General features: G+C 35.3%; 3 protein-coding genes and 1 long non-coding RNA gene across 9 annotated transcripts in view; 1 reads left to right on the top strand and 3 right to left on the bottom strand.

Annotated features, from left to right (window-relative positions):
• Window positions 1-21,268, bottom strand: part of LOC137731234 (putative protein phosphatase 2C 22) — a 44,615-nt gene extending 23,347 nt beyond the window's left edge. The window contains exons 1-3 of one of the 3 annotated variants that reach the window (XM_088685454.1): window positions 20,364-21,268; window positions 20,291-20,324; window positions 18,888-19,073 (exon numbers count right to left, since the gene is read on the bottom strand). In XM_088685454.1, coding sequence (XP_088541580.1) covers window positions 18,888-19,073; window positions 20,291-20,324; window positions 20,364-20,868 — 725 coding nt within the window. In that variant the 5' untranslated portion in view covers window positions 20,869-21,268. Of the gene's footprint in view, window positions 1-18,887; window positions 19,074-20,290 lie in introns of all 3 variants that reach the window. The other 2 variants (XM_088685453.1, XM_088685452.1) reach the window with 2 other exon arrangements.
• The window catches only part of LOC137708519 (gamma-glutamylcyclotransferase 2-1), a 33,914-nt gene that overhangs the window by 3,100 nt on the left and 9,061 nt on the right, over window positions 1-21,753 (bottom strand). The gene's annotated exons all lie outside the window — the stretch shown is intronic.
• Window positions 797-7,270, top strand: LOC148690945 (uncharacterized). Its single transcript, XR_015956481.1, has 2 exons — window positions 797-876; window positions 5,153-7,270. It is a non-coding gene; the product is annotated as an uncharacterized LOC148690945 (long non-coding RNA).
• Window positions 6,847-11,888, bottom strand: LOC137718176 (uncharacterized). Of its 4 annotated transcripts, XM_088685459.1 has the most exons (8): window positions 11,044-11,425; window positions 10,231-10,847; window positions 8,589-8,711; window positions 8,253-8,321; window positions 8,125-8,150; window positions 8,000-8,030; window positions 7,800-7,887; window positions 6,847-7,511 (listed from the first exon to the last, which is right to left on the bottom strand). In XM_088685459.1, the coding sequence occupies exons 2-8, from the start codon at window positions 10,836-10,838 to the stop codon at window positions 7,314-7,316; spliced, it is 1,143 nt and encodes a 380-aa protein (XP_088541585.1). In that variant the 5' UTR covers window positions 10,839-10,847; window positions 11,044-11,425; the 3' UTR covers window positions 6,847-7,313. The 4 variants fall into 4 exon arrangements, with proteins under 4 accessions (XP_088541585.1, XP_088541584.1, XP_088541583.1 ...); XM_088685458.1 differs by lacking the exon at window positions 11,044-11,425 and adding an exon at window positions 11,673-11,888 and having other exon boundaries at window positions 8,253-8,711; XM_088685457.1 differs by having other exon boundaries at window positions 8,253-8,711; window positions 10,940-11,424.

Genomic DNA, 21,753 nt, shown 5'->3' with positions numbered 1-21,753 from the left:
ATTAAAAAAAAATTTCTATAAATACCTAACCCTCATCTTCCACCTTACACCACATTTCAATATTTTCTACACTTTCTACACTTTCTACATTTGAATGGATGTAGGGATGTAGGGTTTATATGGACAAAAAAAAAAAGATGAGGTTCTGGACAATGCCACGTGGCACTACGTGATTGGTTGAAAATCTTAGCGGAAATCTATTCAAAAAATAGTACGTTCGGATAATGACACGTGGCGTGACGAGATTGGTTAAAAATCTTATCGAAATCTTGCCTAAATTATTGTAAACAGGAAGTGACACGTGGGTTGTCGGGATTGGTTGAAAATCTTAGCGGAAATCTATTCAAAAAATAGTACGTTCGGATAATGACACGTGGCGTGACGAGATTGGTTAAAAATCCTATCCGAAATTATAACTATTTTTTATTTATTATTTTATAAAAAAAATTATTTAATATTTTAAATGGACTGGGTGCCAGCGCATTTTGTAGGGGTGGAGATCGTTTGTGCCAGCGCATTTTTAGACTAGGTGCCAGCACATTTTTTTTGGGGTGGAGATGCTTTGGCCTATTACTGTTCATTGGGTCTATTACTGTTCAATTAAGTGGATAAATGGGCTGGGTGCTGGCGCAAAGTAGATAGGGGTGAAGTTGCTCTGAAGGAGAACATAACAACATTTTTGAAATAAGGTCTGACCAAAACTTTTCTATAAAATTTTACAATTTTTGAGTTTTAAGACATTCAAATTCACATCTACCTACATTAATCTATTAAGTAGGTTGCCTATTGATTTTTTTTTTTTTTTTTGAGGGAATTTTGTGTACAAAGTGTTGTGTTGGAACCAGCAATGCAGGGGCGAGATCAGATCGGTACAAGGTTTGTTTCTCGAATCACATTCATTAGTTAGATTATTAATGAGCTTCAATTGGGGGTTTCAATATGATTTTGTAATTTCCCTTTATTAGAGAAGAAAAATTAATAAATCACAAGAAATGGAGCAATTGGAAACATGACTGCAAGTGATAAGCCAAAATATTTGTTTTAAGCAACTATACTACTTCAAGCAATGACTGTTGATATGGTATGCCTAAAAATATTTGAGGGCTAAACATTTAACACTTAATTAATTTAGCTTCAAATTATTTTATTTTCTGTCATAAAAAATTAGCTAAAAATTAACATTCTATAATATAGTTTCAATTGTAAAAGGTAGTAAATTGAGGTTCTTTGACTCATGATTGATATTGGTTTTCTGCATTCGGTTTTAGTTTCAAATGTAACTGTTATGTGTTTTGCTTCATTTTAGTTTATTTATTGTTAAGTATTAATAATTGATTTTTTTTTTTTTTTTTTTTTTAAGGATTCTCAGTGAATTATCTGTTGTTTGGAGTTTGAACTTTTTTATACTATGTTAAGAGGGTGTAGAACTAGCAAACGCAATCAAATAATACAAGAAGGCCATTTTGTTGGTTCTTACTTCTTAGTGACATAAAAGTTTGTAATAAACCATGCTTTGAATATTAGAACAAAAGACAAAAAATTCTTGACAATGCGTGTTCCAATAATATAAACACAGTACAAACAAGTGTCAATGTCATTACATTTGATAATTCAAATCAAATTAATAAGGGTCAAGCCAATTTTTGAAAAAAATAGACAAGGTAATTATTTATTTAACTTCCCATTTATTTTGAGTCGATTCTGCGTATTACTGTGTTACTAATTAGTTGCATTTTTGTCTTCTTTTTCTCCCTTTTCCACATTATTTACTTATTTTAAATAGGCAACTAAACCCCAAGTATAACTAATTCACTGTTCGTAAGCATAGTGTTCTTCCTATTTTGTCCCAACTAAGTTTGCTCAATTACGTTTCTACCACTGTCTGAGAAAATTTATGTACATTTTTGTTTTCTTCTTCCCTCTTCCCTGGATTTGGATCCTCTCCTGAGTCAATGGAGAGGATCTTCTTGACCAATCGTCGTGGACCGTTAGATTTTTATCCAACGACTACAAACAGGAAGTTCTCTTAAAATTATAATAATTATAACCGTTGAATTTTCATCCAACGGTCCACGATAGTTGGTCAAGAGGATGCTCTCCATTGGCTCAGGAGAGGATCCAAATCCCTCTTCCCTCTCTCGCTGCCGCGTAGCGACTCACCGTTTGAACGACAAACCCAAAAATCATCAATTTCATCTCCTTCTCCAAACCAACACAACCATACCTTCCATCAATCTTAATCCGCACCCGTCGAACCCAAAGCGGATTTCATAAGTTTTCCGGCTGCGGCCGGCCCTGCAACCTCATCTATTCGACTCAGGAAAGTCCCAACAACAACATTCGAGGTTTGCATGCTCGAATCTGCCCCTAGACCAAGGAGTTCCATAAACCCAGAGATGCAATGGAGGTGGCAAAAGAAGCCGAGCAAGACATTTTGACGGCGGCGACAAATCTCATTCCCGTCGGCATTCAGCTGCGTCTGAGGAATCCAATTCCATAGTTCAACAGTGACTAAGAAGCCAGAAAGAAAGCAAGCATGTGTTAAGACTACAGGGTTTCCAATTCCACAATAAAAATTTATTCTTTTAGGTTTAGATTATTTGCATATATATATATATATATATATATATGATATATTAGAATAATAAATTAACCTTTGATTGGTTACGTTTCATGTACCAAAATAATATATTAATTCTGAAAATTTGTCTCTCATAAATGTATTGTTACGAACTACCAAAGAAATCCACGTTCCGTTGCAGGTTTGAAACCGTAATCAAAATTTAACACACTCATTTTTAAAATTATTCAAAAATAAATAAAAGCAACTGAATCCATATTATATTTTATCCTCCGCAAAAGAATGAAAATTTTTTTGTCTGATTTTTCAAATTGTGAGATGTATCAGATATCAATCATTGTCTTTCTCTTTGTGCTTCTCATTGTAAGTTCTTTTTGCTTATTACTCTGAATTTTCGTAGTTTGAAATTTGCATTCATCAACAAACATGGGATATGCCTATGTCATTGGGCATGAATTAATGAATTGTTTGCAATTAATTAATTTCACACTGATGTATATCATTTGTATTAGTTTCATAATTTGGAATTAGGAATTAGGAATAACAGTGAAACAGGGCCTTGAATTACATCATCAACCAATACTTTCTCCTTTCGTTTTCTGTGACTTTTCTGGTTGCTTGCTGCAAATGAATGGATTTGGAACTTTGAACTAACAAATTAAGCAATTCAAGCATATTATATACCCTTAAAAGGCTTAAGTGTGACATCCCACGTCGTCCAGGGGAGTGATCCTTAAATGTATATTCTCATCCCTACTTAACATGAGGCCTTTTGGGAGCTCACTGGCTTTGGGTTCCATGGGAACTCCGAAGTTAAGCGAGTAGCGCGCGAGAGCACTCCCAGGATGGGTGACCCATCGGGAAGTTCTCATGTGAGTTCCCAGAAACAAAACCATGAGGGTGTGGTCGGGGTCCGAAGCGGACAATATCGTGCTACGGTAGTAGAGCGGAGCCGAGAAGTGATCCGCCCCGGGTCGGGATGTGACAATTTGGTATCTGAGCCTAACCCTGGTCGCGTGTGTGCCGACGAGGACGTCGGGCCCCTAAGGGGGGTGGATTGTGACATCCTACATCGCCTAGGGGAGTGATCCTTAAATGTATATTATCATCCCTACCTAGCACGAAGCCTTTTGGGAGCTCATTGGCTTCGGGTTCCATGGGAACTCCGAAGTTAAGCGAGTAGCGCGTGAGAGCACTCCCAGGATGGGTGACCCATCGGGAAGTTCTCGTGTGAGTCGTGAGGACGTAGTCGGGGCCCAAAGCGGACAATATCGTGCTACGGTGGTGGAGCGGGCCCAAGAAGTGATCCCCCCGAGTCGGGATGTGACATTAAGAGTAGATATAAAATTAATTAATATTAAATCAAATTATATAGAAGTAGCTAAGCATATTTTCAGCAATTTCAGACCTTCACTTTCATCAAAGGACTTAAATCACATTTTAAAATAGAAGGTACACAAAGAAAGTTGTACTTTTAGTTTCGTTTACAAAAAACTCCGTATACAACTATGTATTCCACACGAATTTATGTGACATTAAGAGTAGATATAAAATTAATTAATATTAAATCAAATTATATAGAAGTAGCTAAGCATATTTTCAGCAATTTCAGACCTTCGTGAGGACGTAGTCGGGGCCCAAAGCGGACAATATCGTGCTACGGTGGTGGAGCGGGCCCAAGAAGTGATCCCCCGAGTCGGGATGTGACATTAAGAGTAGATATAAAATTAATTAATATTAAATCAAATTATATAGAAGTAGCTAAGCATATTTTCAGCAATTTCAGACCTTCACTTTCATCAAAGGACTTAAATCACATTTTAAAATAGAAGGTACACAAAGAAAGTTGTACTTTTAGTTTCGTTTACAAAAAACTCCGTATACAACTATGTATTCCACACGAATTTATGTGACATTAAGAGTAGATATAAAATTAATTAATATTAAATCAAATTATATAGAAGTAGCTAAGCATATTTTCAGCAATTTCAGACCTTCACTTTCATCAAAGGACTTAAATCACATTTTAAAATAGAAAGTACACAAAGAAAGTTGTACTTTTAGTTTCGTTTACAAAAAACTCCGTATACAACTATGTATTCCACACGAATTTGTGTAAAATGACTTGCCTTGCGCATGAAGTACTCCATCCTCTTACTGTACCAACTTGAAATACGGAGTTTTAACAAAATACTCTTGATACTATTCACTTTTAACGAAAAACCAAATTTTTACCTTTTTCTGGTATTATTCACTTACACCTTATTTATCATTTTTCATTAAAATTAAAGTTTTTTTAAACTTTTCATTAGTTTTCCTATACAGAAATCCAGTACTCTGTAATGGCTGACACTAGTCAAATATAGAGTTGTTGAGTTAGTTGGAATTGTATTGAGAAGAATAGATAGTTAAAAGGTGCTTTTGTAATAATGTAAAAGGTTGGAATACTATATAATCTAGAGTGTAATACTTTAGAGAAAGTATTCCTTGTAAACACATTACAATTGAAAGAAATCAGTATCATTCTCTCTCTTTCTCTCTCTCTCTCTCTCTCTTCGATTCTTCTCTCAGCTTCACAATTGCTATTACCTGTGTTCTTCATTATTCTCAGAGGTTTAATATGGTATCATAGCTGGCATTTGGCTTGCTGCCGTGATCGATCTTGAAGATTCTTCCGCTGCATTCGTGAAGTCATATGGGTCTGCATATCCGTCAAACGAAGTGTCTGTTGCGTTCTGCTTTACTGAGGTGTGCTTTTCTCAGGTGATATCGAATCTGTTTCTTTCGTTGAAATTATGGTGAAACTCTGTGATAGGTTTATGATTGATTGATTTCTTGGTGAAGTATGGTGTGTTTGATGATGATTACATTCGTGACGAAGTTTGGGCATGTTGTTTTCTCTAACTGGATGAAGTGTTTGCATTAGATAACTATTGAGGTTCATAAGATTGTTGAATATTGTGTGCTCTAGAAAGTATCAGTTTTTCTTGGTACAAATTGTGCGATTTCAAGAAAGTGACATTCTTTCTTGTTTTAAACTGTGTTGATTCAAGAAAGTATCAGTCTTTCTTGATCAGAAAGAAAGTATCAGTCTTTCTTTCTTGCTATTAAATCTCAAAGAGTGTCAATCTCTTGTTGGAATGAAGAATTAATTTGTGCAGAAAGCAGTGTGGATTAATTGTTCTGTTGTAAATCATGACTACATCAAAAGTTAATAGTCTTCTTGTTATGCTTACCATTAAGTTGAAGGATGACAATTTTGCAGAACGGTATTTTCAATTCATGTAAGTGCTTAAGGGTTACAATCTCTTTGGTCATTTCGATGGCACAGATGTCTGTCCACCTAAATTTGCCATTCATACGGATTTAGGTGTGACTAAGGAGGTTACACAAGCATTTATAGACTGGGAATCTACTAATATGACTTTACTTGGTCTTCTTCTAGCTACTCTATATGATGAAGCCATGGAATATGTTCTTGGCTGTAAGAATGCTGTTGATGCTTAGACTAATCTGGGAGATAGGTTTGCATCTGTGTCTAAGTCAAGGGTGAATCACATGAAAATTGAGTTACATACAATTCAAAAAGGAACAGAGTCAATTGATAAGTTCTTGTTAAGATTGAAAAACATTAGAGATCGGCTTAATGCTGCATGAGAATTCATTTCAGATAATGATGTCATTATTGCTAGATTGGCTGGTTTACCCAAGGAGTATGCTATCATTCGAACATTCATTTTAGCTCAGGAGTCCTCCAACACACTGAAAGAATTTCGTGCTCAGTTGCTTGGTGTTGAAAAAGAGATTGAAGGGGATACTAATCTTTTGTCTCAGAATCTGTTCACATTGTATATGAATGGTTATGGTTCTAGTTCTAACTCTGGGACTTCAAGTTCTTCTATTTATGGTTCTACTTCAAATCCTCAAAATCATAGTCATATTCCAGCTACCATAACAGGTGTCATTACTCAAGTTCCATACTTAAATCCACAGCAACCAGAATATCTTGTACTACCTCAATTTTATCCAATGCCTCAACAACCAGTTCCATTTTATCCACCACCATTCGGATATGGTTTTGCTGGTAACATGAGAGGTTTTTCATCATCAAGGTCTAATTCTCAGCAGTCTAATATGAACAGAGTTCAGTATGGTCCTAGAAATTTTAATGGTTCAAAAAGGCAGAACAATTACATAAATAATGGTGGATATCAGGGCAAGAATTTCAAGCAAAATGGTAACTCTAGCTAGTCTGGAAACACATATACAAGAACTAATGTTGTCATTGAGTGTCAAATTTGCAATAAGAGAGGGCATACAGCTGCAAACTGCTATCAGAGAAATAATAATAATGCTCATACAACTGGATTTCTAGTTGAGTGTCAAATTTATGGTAAGATGGGGCACTCAGCTCTTGAGTGTTTACACAGAGGAAACTATGCATTTCAGGGAAATCCTTCACCACCATCTATCAATGCCATGAATACACAACAGACACCTCAGTATGTACCTGCAAACTCTTGGATTGTTGACTCTGGGGCATCTCATCATATGACAGCATATATGACTGGGTTATCAGAGGTTATGCCTTTTGAAGGCTCTGAAAAGATTACAATTGACAATGGTACTACTTTACCTATCCAGAGTGTTGGTACTGCTACTATAGAGAAATTAAATGTTCTACATGTTCCTCTCTCTCTCTCTCTCTTGGCATAACCTTTCACTATTCTGATCAATAACACTCTCCTGAGTCCTGATCAATACCACTCTCATGATCAATATCACTCTCATTCCCGCTTTCTCTCTCTCTCTCTTCGATGCTTATCTTAGCTTCACAGTTGCTATTACTTGTGTTCTTCATTCTTCTCAGAGGTCTAATACTCTGACGACGAATGATATGCACAAACTCTTCCTTTGTAAGATTACTCATCTGCATTGCAATAAAAATCAATCCCAAGTCGAAAGAAACAAAACAAAACCAGTAAAAGTCTTCGCATAACATACATGAAAAGGGATCATCTCCAGATCGCTTCCACCTGAGCCAACTGAGCAAAAAATATACGCCCTTAAAATTTGATCCAATGGCTAAAGTTATAATAACTTTTAATGGGCTCCTTTATTTTTAACCGTTGGATCAAATTTCAAAGGCACAAATGTTTTGCTCAGTTGGCTCTAGGGATTCCCTTTCCTACATGCACAATGCACTCGGAAAACTGACCTGCTTAATATCATCCTCATAATCACTGACACTGAAATTAATATCAGCCTCAATTCCGCGGAACTTGATCGCAGCTCGATCATACGCCCTAAGATCCATTTTACCACAACCACAAAATTACGCAAAAATTTAACTACTTGTAAGCCAAGTTTTACATTGAAAGTTTTACTGTTGACACTTCTGAGTTTCTTAGTTCTTACCTAGCAGCAGCATGGGCAGTGTCAAATGCTCCTAAAAAATATTCAAAAATTAAAAATAATCCGCCAGAAATTAAAAAATAATAATAATAGCAATTAAATGGTGGATTTTGATTCATTTTTCTTACCCAAGTACACTTGTTTCCCGCAATCCCTACACAAAAAAATAGACAGCGAGAGGACTCAAATTCAGCACACAATCAGAGTATCCAAACAGAGCAATAATACATCAGTATCATTGTAACCAAACACTAACCAAATATGGGATTCCCATCTCCCTGTCCTTCGATAAAACGTAACGCCCCGGTACTGCGAGCTCCGGGACCTGGGCGTAGTAGAAAGGGGAGACTTAGTGCTGGACATAGGAGATAATGCGAGCTTGGGAGAATCTAACTTGCCCGGCGGCGTAGAAATGGGAGACTTAGCGCTGGACATAAGAGATAATGCGAGCGCGGGAGAATCTAATTTGCTCGGCGGCGCGCTGGACATAAGAGATAATGCGAGCTCGGGAGAATCTAACTTGCCCGACAGCGTAGAAAGCGGAGACTTAGCGCTGGACATGAGAGATAATGCGAGCTCGGGAGAATCTAACCTGCCCGGCGGTGTAGAAAGGGGAGACTTAACGCTGTCCGTAAATGCTATTTCAATTGGAGTCGGGCTTTGGAGTAGTTTAGCGATCTCGTCAATAATTACCCTGATAAACATTCCTTCATACCTGGTTGTTATATTTGAAAATGAAGCAAAAGTACATAAGATTTATTAGCAACTGCAAAGAGTAAATAAATTTTAAAAAGTATTTTGAAGTTTTTGAAATGACATATAAGATCATCTTCAAAACGGAACGTCAAATTTTGAACATAAAATTTAAATTGATAGTTCTATGATACTTTGATATCACTCCACCGATATGTCAAATTTTAAATATAAAATAAAAATTCATATTTATTTTTTTTGCATTGATAATGAAAGATAATGAACCAAAAGGTATAAAAAAAATATTTAAACATTATATTGGCGATGAAAAACATTTAATAATTAATTAAAAATTATATGAAGTTGTTAAATTTGACAGCAACTATCTTTGTTGCCATCCCACATCAATCAAAATTTCAGTTGGAAAATACTAGTGTTATCAATTTTTACACTTATTGATGTCATTTTTTTTTACACTTATTGTTGATGTGGACTTTTTAACATGTCATTTGGAGTTGCTCTAAATCCAAACTTTTTTTTTTTTTTAAATTTGTCATTTGAAAATTTTTAAAAAAAAATTTAAGTGATTTTTCATATTAATTTTCTGAAATTATTAACTAATCATCTCACTAAGTTTTTTCAGTCAAAATAAATCATGTAAAATTGTGTTTCTTATTTAAGCCATTAGAACTTTTTAACAAGTTTATTTATTTATTTATATATACACACAACACAAAAACGTGGGGAATAAATTAGTATTTGACTTTTAAGTTTTTACCTCCTTTTCACAAATTCTCTACTTTCTGTGGCTTAATACAAAATTTTTAGCTGGTAAAAGAACATGCAAAGTTCATCTCAAACATTTATTGTCAACTACTGAAAAAACCATCAGCCTCATGAGATTACCCACTAGGAAGATGGAGAATTTTTGGCTTTTCTGTGTGAGAAGCAAAGGTCTGGGCAAATCTGGAAGTATCATGACAAAGTTTTTGTTTTGGGTGAGATTAGTCAAAGTTGAGGCACCCAAATTTTTATCTAAAATTAGATTTATAACTTATCTTCTCAACAATTATCTTTTTAAAATTAATTTTGTATAAAAAATAATTACAATCTGATGATCTGCACAATATCAAACATTGTATTAAATAGTCAACATTTTAATATGTTAGAGCACCAAATGCCGGACAAATTTAGTCAATATTATCCGATAACTAATTATCATATTCAACTGAAATAATCAGTACAGTTCAAGCTGTTAAACGAAGCCTAAATCATGAGTACCACCGCCCCCCATTTGAACGAGCACATCTAGGAGAAACAATTAGAGAACAAGCTCATATATCTTCAGAAGCCTTGAACTCTAGCAATTCAACTTTGACATTAAATTTAGAGAAAAAGATGAAATCTAGAAGGAGAATTTCGGGAGAAGAATTGGATTGAAAAAGAAATAAAAAATAAATGATAGAGAACTCAAATCTAAACATGACTGTTAATGACGATTTAAAGAAATAATGAACAAACAGAGAAAAGTACGTACTTACCCATTAGTCGTTCTGAAAACCCGGGCTGGCAAACCTGCAGCTGCAGTAAGAGCATCTGTCCAGACTGTCAAACCTGCAACTGCAGTAAGAGCATCTGTCCAGACGGCCAAACCTGCAGATGCGGTAAGAGCATCTGTCCACCGCCGTAGCTTTTCTTGTATATCTGTATCTTCATGGAAGCGCTCTATATGCTTCTGAAATGCTAGTAAAAAACTACCTAATACATCTGACGGACTAAGATCGTAGAATATTGGCAGAACCATTTGCTTCAGTGTTCTTCTGCACTCCATGATCTGCACCAGCTCCTCAAGACACCAGATGGAATCCGCATACATGCTTGAGAAGACGATGACCGAAACCTTAGACCCTTCGATTATTTGCTTCACCTTGTCTGATATATTTTCCCCTCTTCTTATTGATTCGTTCTCCTCCATAAAGAAGTCAATTCCGGCGTCTTTCATTGTCCAGTAGAGGTGGTCCGTGAAGGTTTTGCGCGTGTCTTCGCCAAAGCTCAAAAACACATTGTAGGGTGAGGAGGAGGAGGTGGTGGAGGAGGAGGAGGACGGTGAAGATGGAGGTGAGGCTTCAAGGGATGTACTTGTATCCATAACCGCTTACTGCAAAATTAATGATTAATTCAAGTCAGATCACCCTTCATTTCTTCATTTCATTTCAGTCAATAAAAAAAGAGTAGTGCTTTTCTATATACATAATTGGATCGAAGTGCGCAGATCCGCTCGCCCAAGGTAAAATGAAATACGATGGCTTTTCATAAAAGCAAATAAACTATTAATCGAAAACAGAGGAAAAAACCTGCATGATCCTTCAGGCCACGCCTAATTCCCCAATTTACAAGATGTAAGATTTGCAGAGGAAGAAAGAAAGAAAGAGGGAGGAGATGGAGAGCTGGATAAATAGGCAAATATACTTCTTTGTCTCCTTCCTTCCTTTGAAGTTAAGGGATCTTCACATAATTTTATTTGAGGGACAAGTTGTGGTGCTTATTCCGGAATCTTGTTCATCGACTTAAATTATTTGTATTTTAGACATTAAGATTATAGATTATTATTGCAAAAACATTAGACAAATTCAATACCGTTAAGACATCCAATTATAGTAAAGAAAATAAAAATGTGTTTGCTTGACAAACTAGTTTTTATTGAACTAGACTGGGCTATACTAACAACTGGTGTAGTCGCATGTTTGGCGCAGCAAAGCAAAATATAACTTAAATGACGCTAGCTCAGACTTGCTTCACTTCGTTCCTCACTAGCTAATCTCGACTGAAAACATGGTATTAGTTAAGACTATATGTGGATGCCTACTTGTCTTCTCCAAATTCGTCTCAAGCAGGTTTTTTCAATGACCGCAACCCTCCATGACCTAAAATCTTAGATTTCTGCTACCACTCAGAATCTGATTATCAATCATAATCTGCTTACCACCTAGGGAGTTAGACGGCAAAAGAAGCAAGGGGAAGAGAGAGGAAGCTTGTTCCAGCTTCAAGATGACAGAATTGGGATTAATCGTAGGATCAGAGAGGGGATTGAGAGGAAGGAATTAGGGTTTCTTGGGGGAATGGGGAATTTTGGAGGAACAATGATCAGTTTGACTCGAATGATTTGTAGAGGAACTCTACTTTCTTGGATCCATTCCACACGTGCTATTTCTTTTCCATCAATGTGTCTTACAATTTGTACTTGAATTCCTTTTATACCTATTCAATTAATTTAACAGCTTTTTTCATTGTTTTGCAATATGAAACTTTATTCTTTAATTATCCGACTATAAATTCTGCACAAAAATACTAGGATGCCTGTAAAGATTTGCAATTCTTGTAATAGCAATGTTAAGTCTTGATTTTTTGTGATGATAATTTCAATCGCGTGTGTGCAACCGAGAGAGAAAAAGAGCAATGCAACTTGGGAGAAACATATGGAGGAAAAATAATTAAGAGTTCTAGAAAAAAATAAAAAGAAAAAGAAAAGGCAAACGAAAAGGCAAAAGAAAGATAAAAAGTAAAAGTAAAAATAAAAAGTATAGGAAAAAATGGAAAATAGAGTTCTAGAGAAAATAAAAAGAAAACGAAAAGGCAAACGAAAAAGCAAAAGAAAATGAAAAAGTAAAAGGAAAATAAAGGAAAATAATAGAGTTCTAGAAAAAATAAAAAGAAAATAAAAAAGAAAAAGAAAAGAAAAAGGCAAACAAAAAAGCAAAAGAAAAAGAAAAAGTAAAAGTAAAAGGAAGAAAATGGAAAGGAGAAATTTTTTTGCTTTCTACTTTAATATTGTATTAAAAGCTTTATTAAATTAGTTTAATTTAGTCTATTCTAAATTAATCTAGCTTAGTTTTTGAAATTAATTCAGTTCAAGATAGTTTGTTGTAATAAGCTCACCCTAGATGAATACGAATACAATTTTTCAAAGAGTTACTAACATGACTACTATTTAAATTAACAGTCAAATGATTTGGGATTTGAGTGATTTTTGATAGAAATAATGTCACGCCCCGATCCCGACATACGTCCAGGACCGACATGTGACATCACCCAAATACTCGTATATCTCACATACCCCGTCTTAGGAATATGGCAGATCACAATCCGAGAATCAAATTGCAAAGAAATTTTTCGTTTACCTTATGGCTGCATCTAACCTCTTCGTTAGACTGCTTACGTATCCTTAATAAGGATCAAGTCGTTCATAGTTCACTATCACAAAATCAGACGTTTAATCCACTAAGTTCAAGCAGAAAAGCATAGTATTTCTCAATCATTCAATATAACCTGACAACATGTAATTCCTGGACTCAGACTACATAACCATTCCCATGAAAACATGATTTCTCTCCCATCCAACATATAAATCATTATGTCTCATCATGATATCGCAATTCACAACACACATCATATTTAAGAGCCGACGAAACACAAAACCATTCTCTAGCCGCATTAATTAATTAATTTGATCAAAGTAATAACAATCATTCCCATATCTTCTAAATTCATACCTTATGAAATTATAATCGAATCGTAGAAAATCCCGAAGGAGTCACCCAGACGTCCAACATCTTTTCTAACCCAATTCACAAGATTCTCGAAACCATTGTCTCACACACACACATATATATATAACAAAGGCTAGAGTGACACAGTTAGGCCAAGCCTACTTCTTCAAACAATGGGATTTTAGGCCACTTCACTAAATTCAACAACCTCGGGTTTCAGACTACTTAACGGAACCAAACCAAATATGGTCGCCTAAAAATGTACCATGTACAACTAATCATCACCTTTAGAATGCGTATGGTCCCCCATTGCGAGTATACCAAGCAAGACCATAGGCATAAACTCATCGTGCAGGCAGTGATCACCCATCGCAAATATACCAAGCATGATCATCCCTGAATACATATGGTCCCCCATCGCGGATATACCAAGCAGGATCATTCATATACCACAACTACGTGGTGCAATATGATCATCACACATTAAACATAATTATACGCATACATGCTATCAATTCCACATATCAACCAACATCTAGTTAGATGGAGCACATATTTCTACTAAAAATCTAATAAAGTACCTAACTCATCTCCTAACTTCCATCTCTATCTTATGCTAGGTAATAGTGCCAAGTTCAAATAGGTACTCAGTTGGCAAACATATCCAATATATTTATCAAACAATATTTAGATCCCATAATTGTCATAACATTCATCATAACTATCATTCACATTAATAAAAAGTTAATTAAACACATATATATATCACAAATATCATTAATACACAAGCCAAATCATAGTTAATTAGCATAAGTCTATGGCTAAATATATAAAATTCACATTTCAATAGAAATCATAATTATAAGACCAATTCATATTCACAAATGATACTAATATAAGAAATTAAAATAATAATCATATTTCATATATTTAAGTCGCTATCTAACCAAAATAGGCCCACTAGATTTTCACTAGTAATTCCCTAAGGTCCGTAAACCATATCTACAATAGCATAATAAAATTTGATGTCAATTCAATGGTAAGATCGTCAATTGTTAGAATATTCAAATGGCGGACCTTATTAAAAATATACTCAGCCAACAGCATTTCATAAAATGAATGCTACATATCAGAAAATTTGACTTTTTTCAAAAAATTCTCAAATTTTACAAGAATGAAGACCTCAACAAGTAGAGTAAACTTTATACCTGTGGCCGAGTCCAATTTGGCCAGGAAGGCCCTCGAATTGGCTCGCACCCATCGAAACCCTAAGGTGGGTGTTCTTTAATTCGTTTTCCTTGGTGTTCCTACGCCCCAACCACCAGTTAGGTCTTATTCTTAGTTCCAAGGGAAATTGATTAAGGGTGATGGTGAATGGTGATACTCACCAGAATGACGAATCACCGTCGAGAACCCCGGGTTCTTCGGTGGAGTTCTACCCGAATTAGACCTTAAAAACCCTTGGTTTTTGGTGGAGATGGAAGGAAGAAGATAGTTGAGCAAGTTACAGGCGAAGGAGATAGGAAAATCAGCTGAGAAATGGAGGAATTGACCTGAAATTGGCCGGTTTGAAAATAGGTTGGTGGAGCACATAGGTCACGAGATAGAGGGGGAGAAAATGTCAGCTTCTCTCCTCCCTAATTGGTCCTTTATATCCCTCTAAAAATCTGATTGGTCCCCTTTTTATTAAACTAACTTAACCCTTAACCCACATGCAAGAATTTAATAATTCCCACAATCTATAGTTCACAATTCCAAATGTCCGTAACTATACCGTTATAATTTGGACTCGCAAACGGTTTTCGCCTATACGTTCGTGGTTTCAAGATGTATTCGAAAATATAAATTGTGACCTCCAAAGGTCTACGGATTTTAAGTAATAGGGAAGATGACTGAAGCAAGTACTGAAATACTCTAAAACTGAATTATAAAGGAACAAAGAAGTATCGTCTTTCTTATTGGCACTTTAAAAATATAATTGTCGTTGAAGAACTCTAAAATTTTAATTGTACACCAAGAAGTGCACAGTTAGGCTATGGGTAAAATGTCATTTGACTCCCTTGAACTATTTATCCAGTTAAAATTTAAACCCTTGAACTACTTTTTTGGTAAATTAACTCCTTGACCTATTTGAAACAAGCAAATTGATCCATTGTCGATAGATTCTATCCATTATTTCGTCAAATTCAAAGGTAAATTAGTCTTTCATTCATCAATTCTTACTTGTTAACTATAACCAACGATGTAATTATGACATGTGAAAACAAAATAATGTATAACGCCAATATGAGATGGTCCGTTATGTAAACGTTTGGTTTTTTATGTTTTCTCATTATGCTATATATTTTTGAATTATTTTGTGCACTTGTATCAAAATTTTATTGGTGGTTTTAACCGACAAATAATAATTAATAATGAAATGATTAATTTGTTCTTAAATTTGACGGAATTGATTCTGTTTTCTAAAAGATTAATTGACTGATTTTAAATAATTTAGAGAATTAATTTTTCAAAAAAATAGTTTAGGGGATCAATTAAAATGGATCGGAAAAATATGACAAAAGTGGGAAACACTTTCCCTTCGTGATTTGGGGAGACTGAAGGGTCACTGAAGCGAGTAGTTAACTTGGTATCTGCGTATCATCTGGGAAAACCACAAGCTCTGCCAACAACAATCAATGGATACTACCATCACAGCCGTTGATCCCTCCTCTGCATCTTCACCCTCCTCCTCGAAACAATGGAAGCACGACGTGTTCTTGAGCTTTAGAAGCGAAGACACGCGCCGGACCTTCACCGACAACCTCTACCGGACATTAAAAGACAACAAAGTCAACGTCTTCATAGATTATAATCTATGAGACTTGACTCATCTGCCTTCTGTTGATCGTCTTTCTCAACAAGCATAGAGTTGATCTGCCGCTCCTTAGCATTCTCGGATTTCCCACAGTTTAGTTCTCCTGTCAACTTGATGGAAGTTCTGTTCGACATGTAACTCGATAAGAAAATGTTCAAATTATTAATAACGTTAAAAAAAAAGACAATAACAGTGTTTTTCAATCGAGAAATCAAATCTGATATGCTATGACATATAATAGCAGCTCTTCCCTCGTTGTCAAATTTGCCAGCTTCAAATATTTTTTAATTAATTATTAAATGTTTTTATCAAATCTACAACTCCTCTCTCTCACTCAAACCTGACTTCTTCCCTTTTCTCATAACCAAACACAGAAACCAACCTCTCTCACTCGAACCTCAAGATCTCGGCGTCGGCAGTCGTCTCTCTATCAATCATTCGTAAGTCAATAATTCATAAATTTGAGATCGCAATTTATGAAATCCAGAGAGAGGGAGAGTTAGAGAGAGAAGAGTGAAGAAGTAACCGGAACCGACTACTATGATTCGATTAGGAGGTGGAGCTCCGATGGACGTGAGCGCAGTTGATGGAAGCCTAAATTGTGAAGCGAGTTTAGCATCAGAGATTTGGTTGCAGAGGATTGAAGAAGTGGCGGGAGGAGAGGGAGGATCCTTATCAATGTTTTATCTTTTCTTTCAGTTCATCCCCAGGTCCGGGAAGATATAATCCGGTGAGGATCCTTATCAATTATTTATATATGAAAACGCTCTAAAACTACAAGATAATAAAAACCCCAAAATAGTAACAAGGATTAGCATCTCCAATTGCATCTTAGTCTTCAACACATCTTCTGCCTTTATTTTTCGTCTCTTCTTCAACTCACAAATTCCTCTTTCTACCCACTTTCACTCACGTTGTCTCAACACCAACTCCTCCTTCTCCGGCCCGTGCCGGTGCTCCCCCTCGTACGTTACGATCAGCACCTTCGGATCATCCGGAGCTTGGTCCACGTGTTTCCTCGCCGGGCACCCTCTTACCATACTGCACTTGTAATATCCCCTGTTCAACATAAACAATTAAGCAAACGTCAGATTCAATTCTCACCGTCCGATCATATCGCATCCCGATTTTTCATTTCATTACCAAATCAACGGCTGGGATTTAAATTGAGTACCTTGGGTAAGGCGAGCCTTTGATCGGCTTCTGACCGTACTTTCTCCAGGTGTACTCGTCCGCTGGAATATCCTTGATTTTTGAACTTATCGCCGGCACCCGAATCGTTTTCTTCACCTGCTTTTTCCTGAATTACCAAACATTACAGCAATTAATTGATTAATTTTTTAAATAAAAAAATGGAATATATAAACAAGTTTAGGGATTTTTAGTCGTCGGTCAAAATTAAGAGCAATGTTAGGGAAATTATTCTTATTGCTGATACATCATTTAGGTTATAAATTTTGTCTTCATAACATTATTCTTAATTTAAGAGCAATGTTATTCTTACCACAATTTTATACCACATTTTTTAACCATCTTAGGTGGTAGATGAGTTGGACAAGTTACATCATTTAATTTCAATATTTTTATTAATTAAAACACTTAAATAATCTTAGGTGGAAGATGAAGACTCCTCGTATACCACAATCATCATTTAATCAATAATATTTTTATTAATTATTGATTAACATTTTGATTAAATGCTAATTAATTTAGATAATGTGGTTGTCCAACTCATTTGCCACCTAAGATAATAAAGAAATATGATATAAAATTGTGGTAAGAATATCATTATTGTTAATTTAATGCTAGGGAGACTAATTTGTAGACAAATTTTGCAAACTAAACGATGTATCATCAATAAGAATGAGTCAATCATCAACTTCCATGTCATTTAGTTTGCAAAATTTGTTTACAAATTTAGCCTCCCTAGTATATTAAAAAAATTAAACAACAAAAGTCTTTTTCCCAAACGCTGGAAAACAAAAAAACAAACTTTTTACTATTCGAAAGTCGAATTAATACGCCAGGCGCATCTTATTGTGTTAGCCTCAACGCATGCTACAACCATTGATGCCTAGCAACTGACTCGGGATACTGACTGGGTCCATTCCTGTTAGGATTGACGGTATTACATGACAAGGAAAAAAAAAAAGTAAAGCGGAAAGATAGACACTAAGAATTTACGTGGTTCAACAATTTTTGCTTACGTCTACAAGACAGCAATCAATCTTTCACTATATTAAAATAATGGATACGGCAAGAACAATCTTACCAAGTCAAAGACAAGCTTTGATGAATAAAAAAAAATATAACACTCTCACACTGTTAATCTAACTCATAATTTATGGTGGAACATGCTCACTCTCAACCTTGGAGTGGAACAACTCTTAGAACTCTCACTCATAGTCTTTTGGATGATCTACAATGGTGAAATGCCACCGCTATTCATATGCATGGATGGAAAATCCCAGTGAGTCCAAGAATTAACTATTCCACTATCAATGGAAGTCGAACCACTAATGCACCATCCAATGCATTACCCTTGGAACTCCATATGTTCATGCACCACATAGAGTTCCCATGTTTGATTAAATGAACCAACCATTAAATTCCTTTGAATATGGTATTCTCCAATGTATCATTTGTTCTCAAAAGACTTCCAACATTTTTATGGTTCGTTGAGACTATGGAAAAACCAACCAACTCTTATAGTCTCAGTGACCGTGCTAGAGGCGTATTTTAGCTGGGGAGAGGAAATGTAAACTAAAATGCGCGGGTAATGAATGACGCGTACCTCCTTTTGGAGTTGGAGCAATGGTACTCGCCGGAGCCGGAAGCAGATCCCGTGCCAGGTAACTTCCCCGGAAGCGTAGAAAGGGGAGACTTAGCGCTGTCCGTAAATGCTATTTCAATTGGAGTCGGGCTTTGGAGTAGTTTAGTGATCTCGTCAATAATTGCCCTGATAAAAATTCCTTCGTACCTGGTTGTTATATTTGAAAATGAAGCAAAAGAACACAAATATTTATTAGCAACTGCAAAGATTAAATAAATTTTAAAAAATATTTTAAAGTTTTTTGAAATGACATATAAGATCATCTCAAAAAGGAATGTCAAATTTTGAACATGAAATTTAAATTGACAGTTATATGACACTTGGACATTACTCCACCTGATATGTCAAATTTTAAATATAAAATAAAAATTCATATTTATTTTCTTTGCATTGATAATGAAAGAAAATGATCTCAAAGGTATAAAAATATTTAAACATTATATTGGTAATGAACGAAAATGAAAAATTGTGCTTCGAGTTATTTAAGCCATTATAACTTTTTAACAAGTTTTTATTTATTTATTATATATGTACACACACACACCACAAAGACGTGGGGAATAATTTAGTTTTTGACTTTTTAAGTTTCAACCTCCTTTTCACAAATTCTCTACTTTCTTTGGCTTGAACACAAGACTTTTGGTTGGTAAAAAGAACATGCGGAGTTCATCTCAAACATTTACTGTCAACTGCTTAAAAAACCATTAGCCTCGTGAGATTACCCGCTAGGAAGATGGAGAATTTTTGGCTTTTATGTGTGAGAAGCAAGGATCTGGGGAAATCTGGAAGTATCATGACAAAGTTTTTGTTTTAAGTGAAATTAATCAAAGTTGAGGCACCCAAGTTTTTATCTAAAATTAGATTTATAATTTATCTTCTCAACAATTATCTTTTTAAAATTAATTTTGTATAAAAAATAATTACAGTTTGATGATCGTCACAATATCAAACATTGTATTAAATAGTCAACATTTTAATCTGGTAGAGTATCAAATGCCCTATTAATTTAGTCGATGGCTAATTATTCTAGTCGATTGAAATAGTCAATACAGTCCGAACTGTTAAACGAGGCCTAAATCATGAGCACCACCGCCCCCATTTGAATGAGCGCAGCTATAAGGCCACACACATCTAGAACAAATTGGAGAACAAGCTCATATATCTTTAGAAGGCTTGAACTCTAGCAATTCAATTTTGACATTAAATTTAGAGAAATGGATGAAATTTAGAAGGAGAATTTCGGGAGAAGAATTGGATTGAAAAAAAAATAAAAAGAAATGATAGAGAACTCAAATCTAAGCATAACTGTTAATGACGATTTAAAGAAATAATGAACAAACAAACAGAGAAAAATACGTACTTACCCATTAGTAGTTCTGAAAACCCGGACTGTCAAACCTGCAGCTGCAGTAAGATCATCTGTCCAGACTGTCAAACCTGCAGCTGCAGTAAGAGCACCTGTCCACCGCCGTAGCTTTTCTTGTATATCTGTATCTTCATGGAAGCGCTCTCTATGCTTCTGAAATGCTAGTACAAAAGTACCTATAACATCTGACGGACTAAGATCGTAGAATATTGGCAGAACCATTTGCTTCAGTGTTCTTCTGCACTCCATGATCTGCACCAGCTCCTCAAGACACCAGATGGAATCCGCATACCTACTTGAGAAGACGATGACCGAAACCTTAGACCCTTCGATTATTTGCTTCACCTTGTCTGATATATTTTCCCCTCTTCTTATTGATTCGTTCTCCTCCATAAAGAAGTCAATTCCAGCGTCTTTCATTGTCCAGTAGAGGTGGTCCGTGAAGGTTTTGCGCGTGTCTTCGCTAAAGCTCATGAATACATCGTAGGGTGAGGAGGAGGAGGTGGTGGAGGAGGAGGAGGAGGAAGAGGACGGTGAAGATGAAGGTGAGGCTTCAAGGGCTGTACTTGTATCCATAACTGCTTACAGCAAAATTTATGATTAATTCAAGTCAAAGTGCACAGATCAGTCCACAAGAAAAGAAGTGCTTTTCTATCTACATAATTGGATCGAAGTGCGCAGATTTGCTCGCCCAAGGGGAATTGAAATACGATGGCTTTTCATAAAAGCAAATAAATCTGGATAAGCAATACAATAGAATACAATACCCAACTAATATCTAATTGAGAAAATAAAGACTATTAATCGAAAACAAAGGAAAAAACCAGCACGATCCTTCAGCCACACCTAATTCCCCAATTTACAAGATGAAAGATTTGCAGAGGAAGGAATAAGAAAGAGGGAGGAGATGGAGAGCTGGAGAGCTGGAGACGATAAGCAATATCCTTCTTGTCCCTTCACTTCCGTTGACTTTCTTCCCGTTGAGGGATCTTCAAATAATTTCATTTGAGAATGTGCTTGTTTCCTAACATTTTTTTCACGATTTAAATTATTTATATTGTAGTACATTGTTTATAAATTATTTTTACAAAATATTTAAAAATAATTATTATTATTAAAACATCTAAGTATGGTAAAGAAAATAGATAAATACGATTTTTCAAGAAACATGATATTACCATCATTTAATTCAACTGTCAAATAATTTCAAAATTGTTGATTTTGATAAAAATATTTTTTTAAGAAATATTTAAAAGATGAACGGTTAAATGGTTGAATTATGACAGAGTGGGTTCTATATAAGATCCAGATCCCTAGTTACGTCTTAACGAAAAGTCAACAAAATAGAAGCGATAAAGAAGTGTATACATGTGTATATTTTTTTTTTCTTCAGACGATATATTTTGTTAAATTGATCACCAACAGAGTTTGAATTCATATCATTATGCAATGGTTTAACAT

This window comes from Pyrus communis, chromosome 15 (genome assembly GCF_041283825.1).
Source record: "Pyrus communis isolate YQ-2024b chromosome 15, ASM4128382v1, whole genome shotgun sequence".
In the NCBI taxonomy this organism is placed as follows: domain Eukaryota; kingdom Viridiplantae; phylum Streptophyta; class Magnoliopsida; order Rosales; family Rosaceae; genus Pyrus; species Pyrus communis.
The sequence above is the reverse complement of the archived record's forward strand: the minus strand, read 5'-3'. Positions and strand labels throughout refer to the sequence as shown.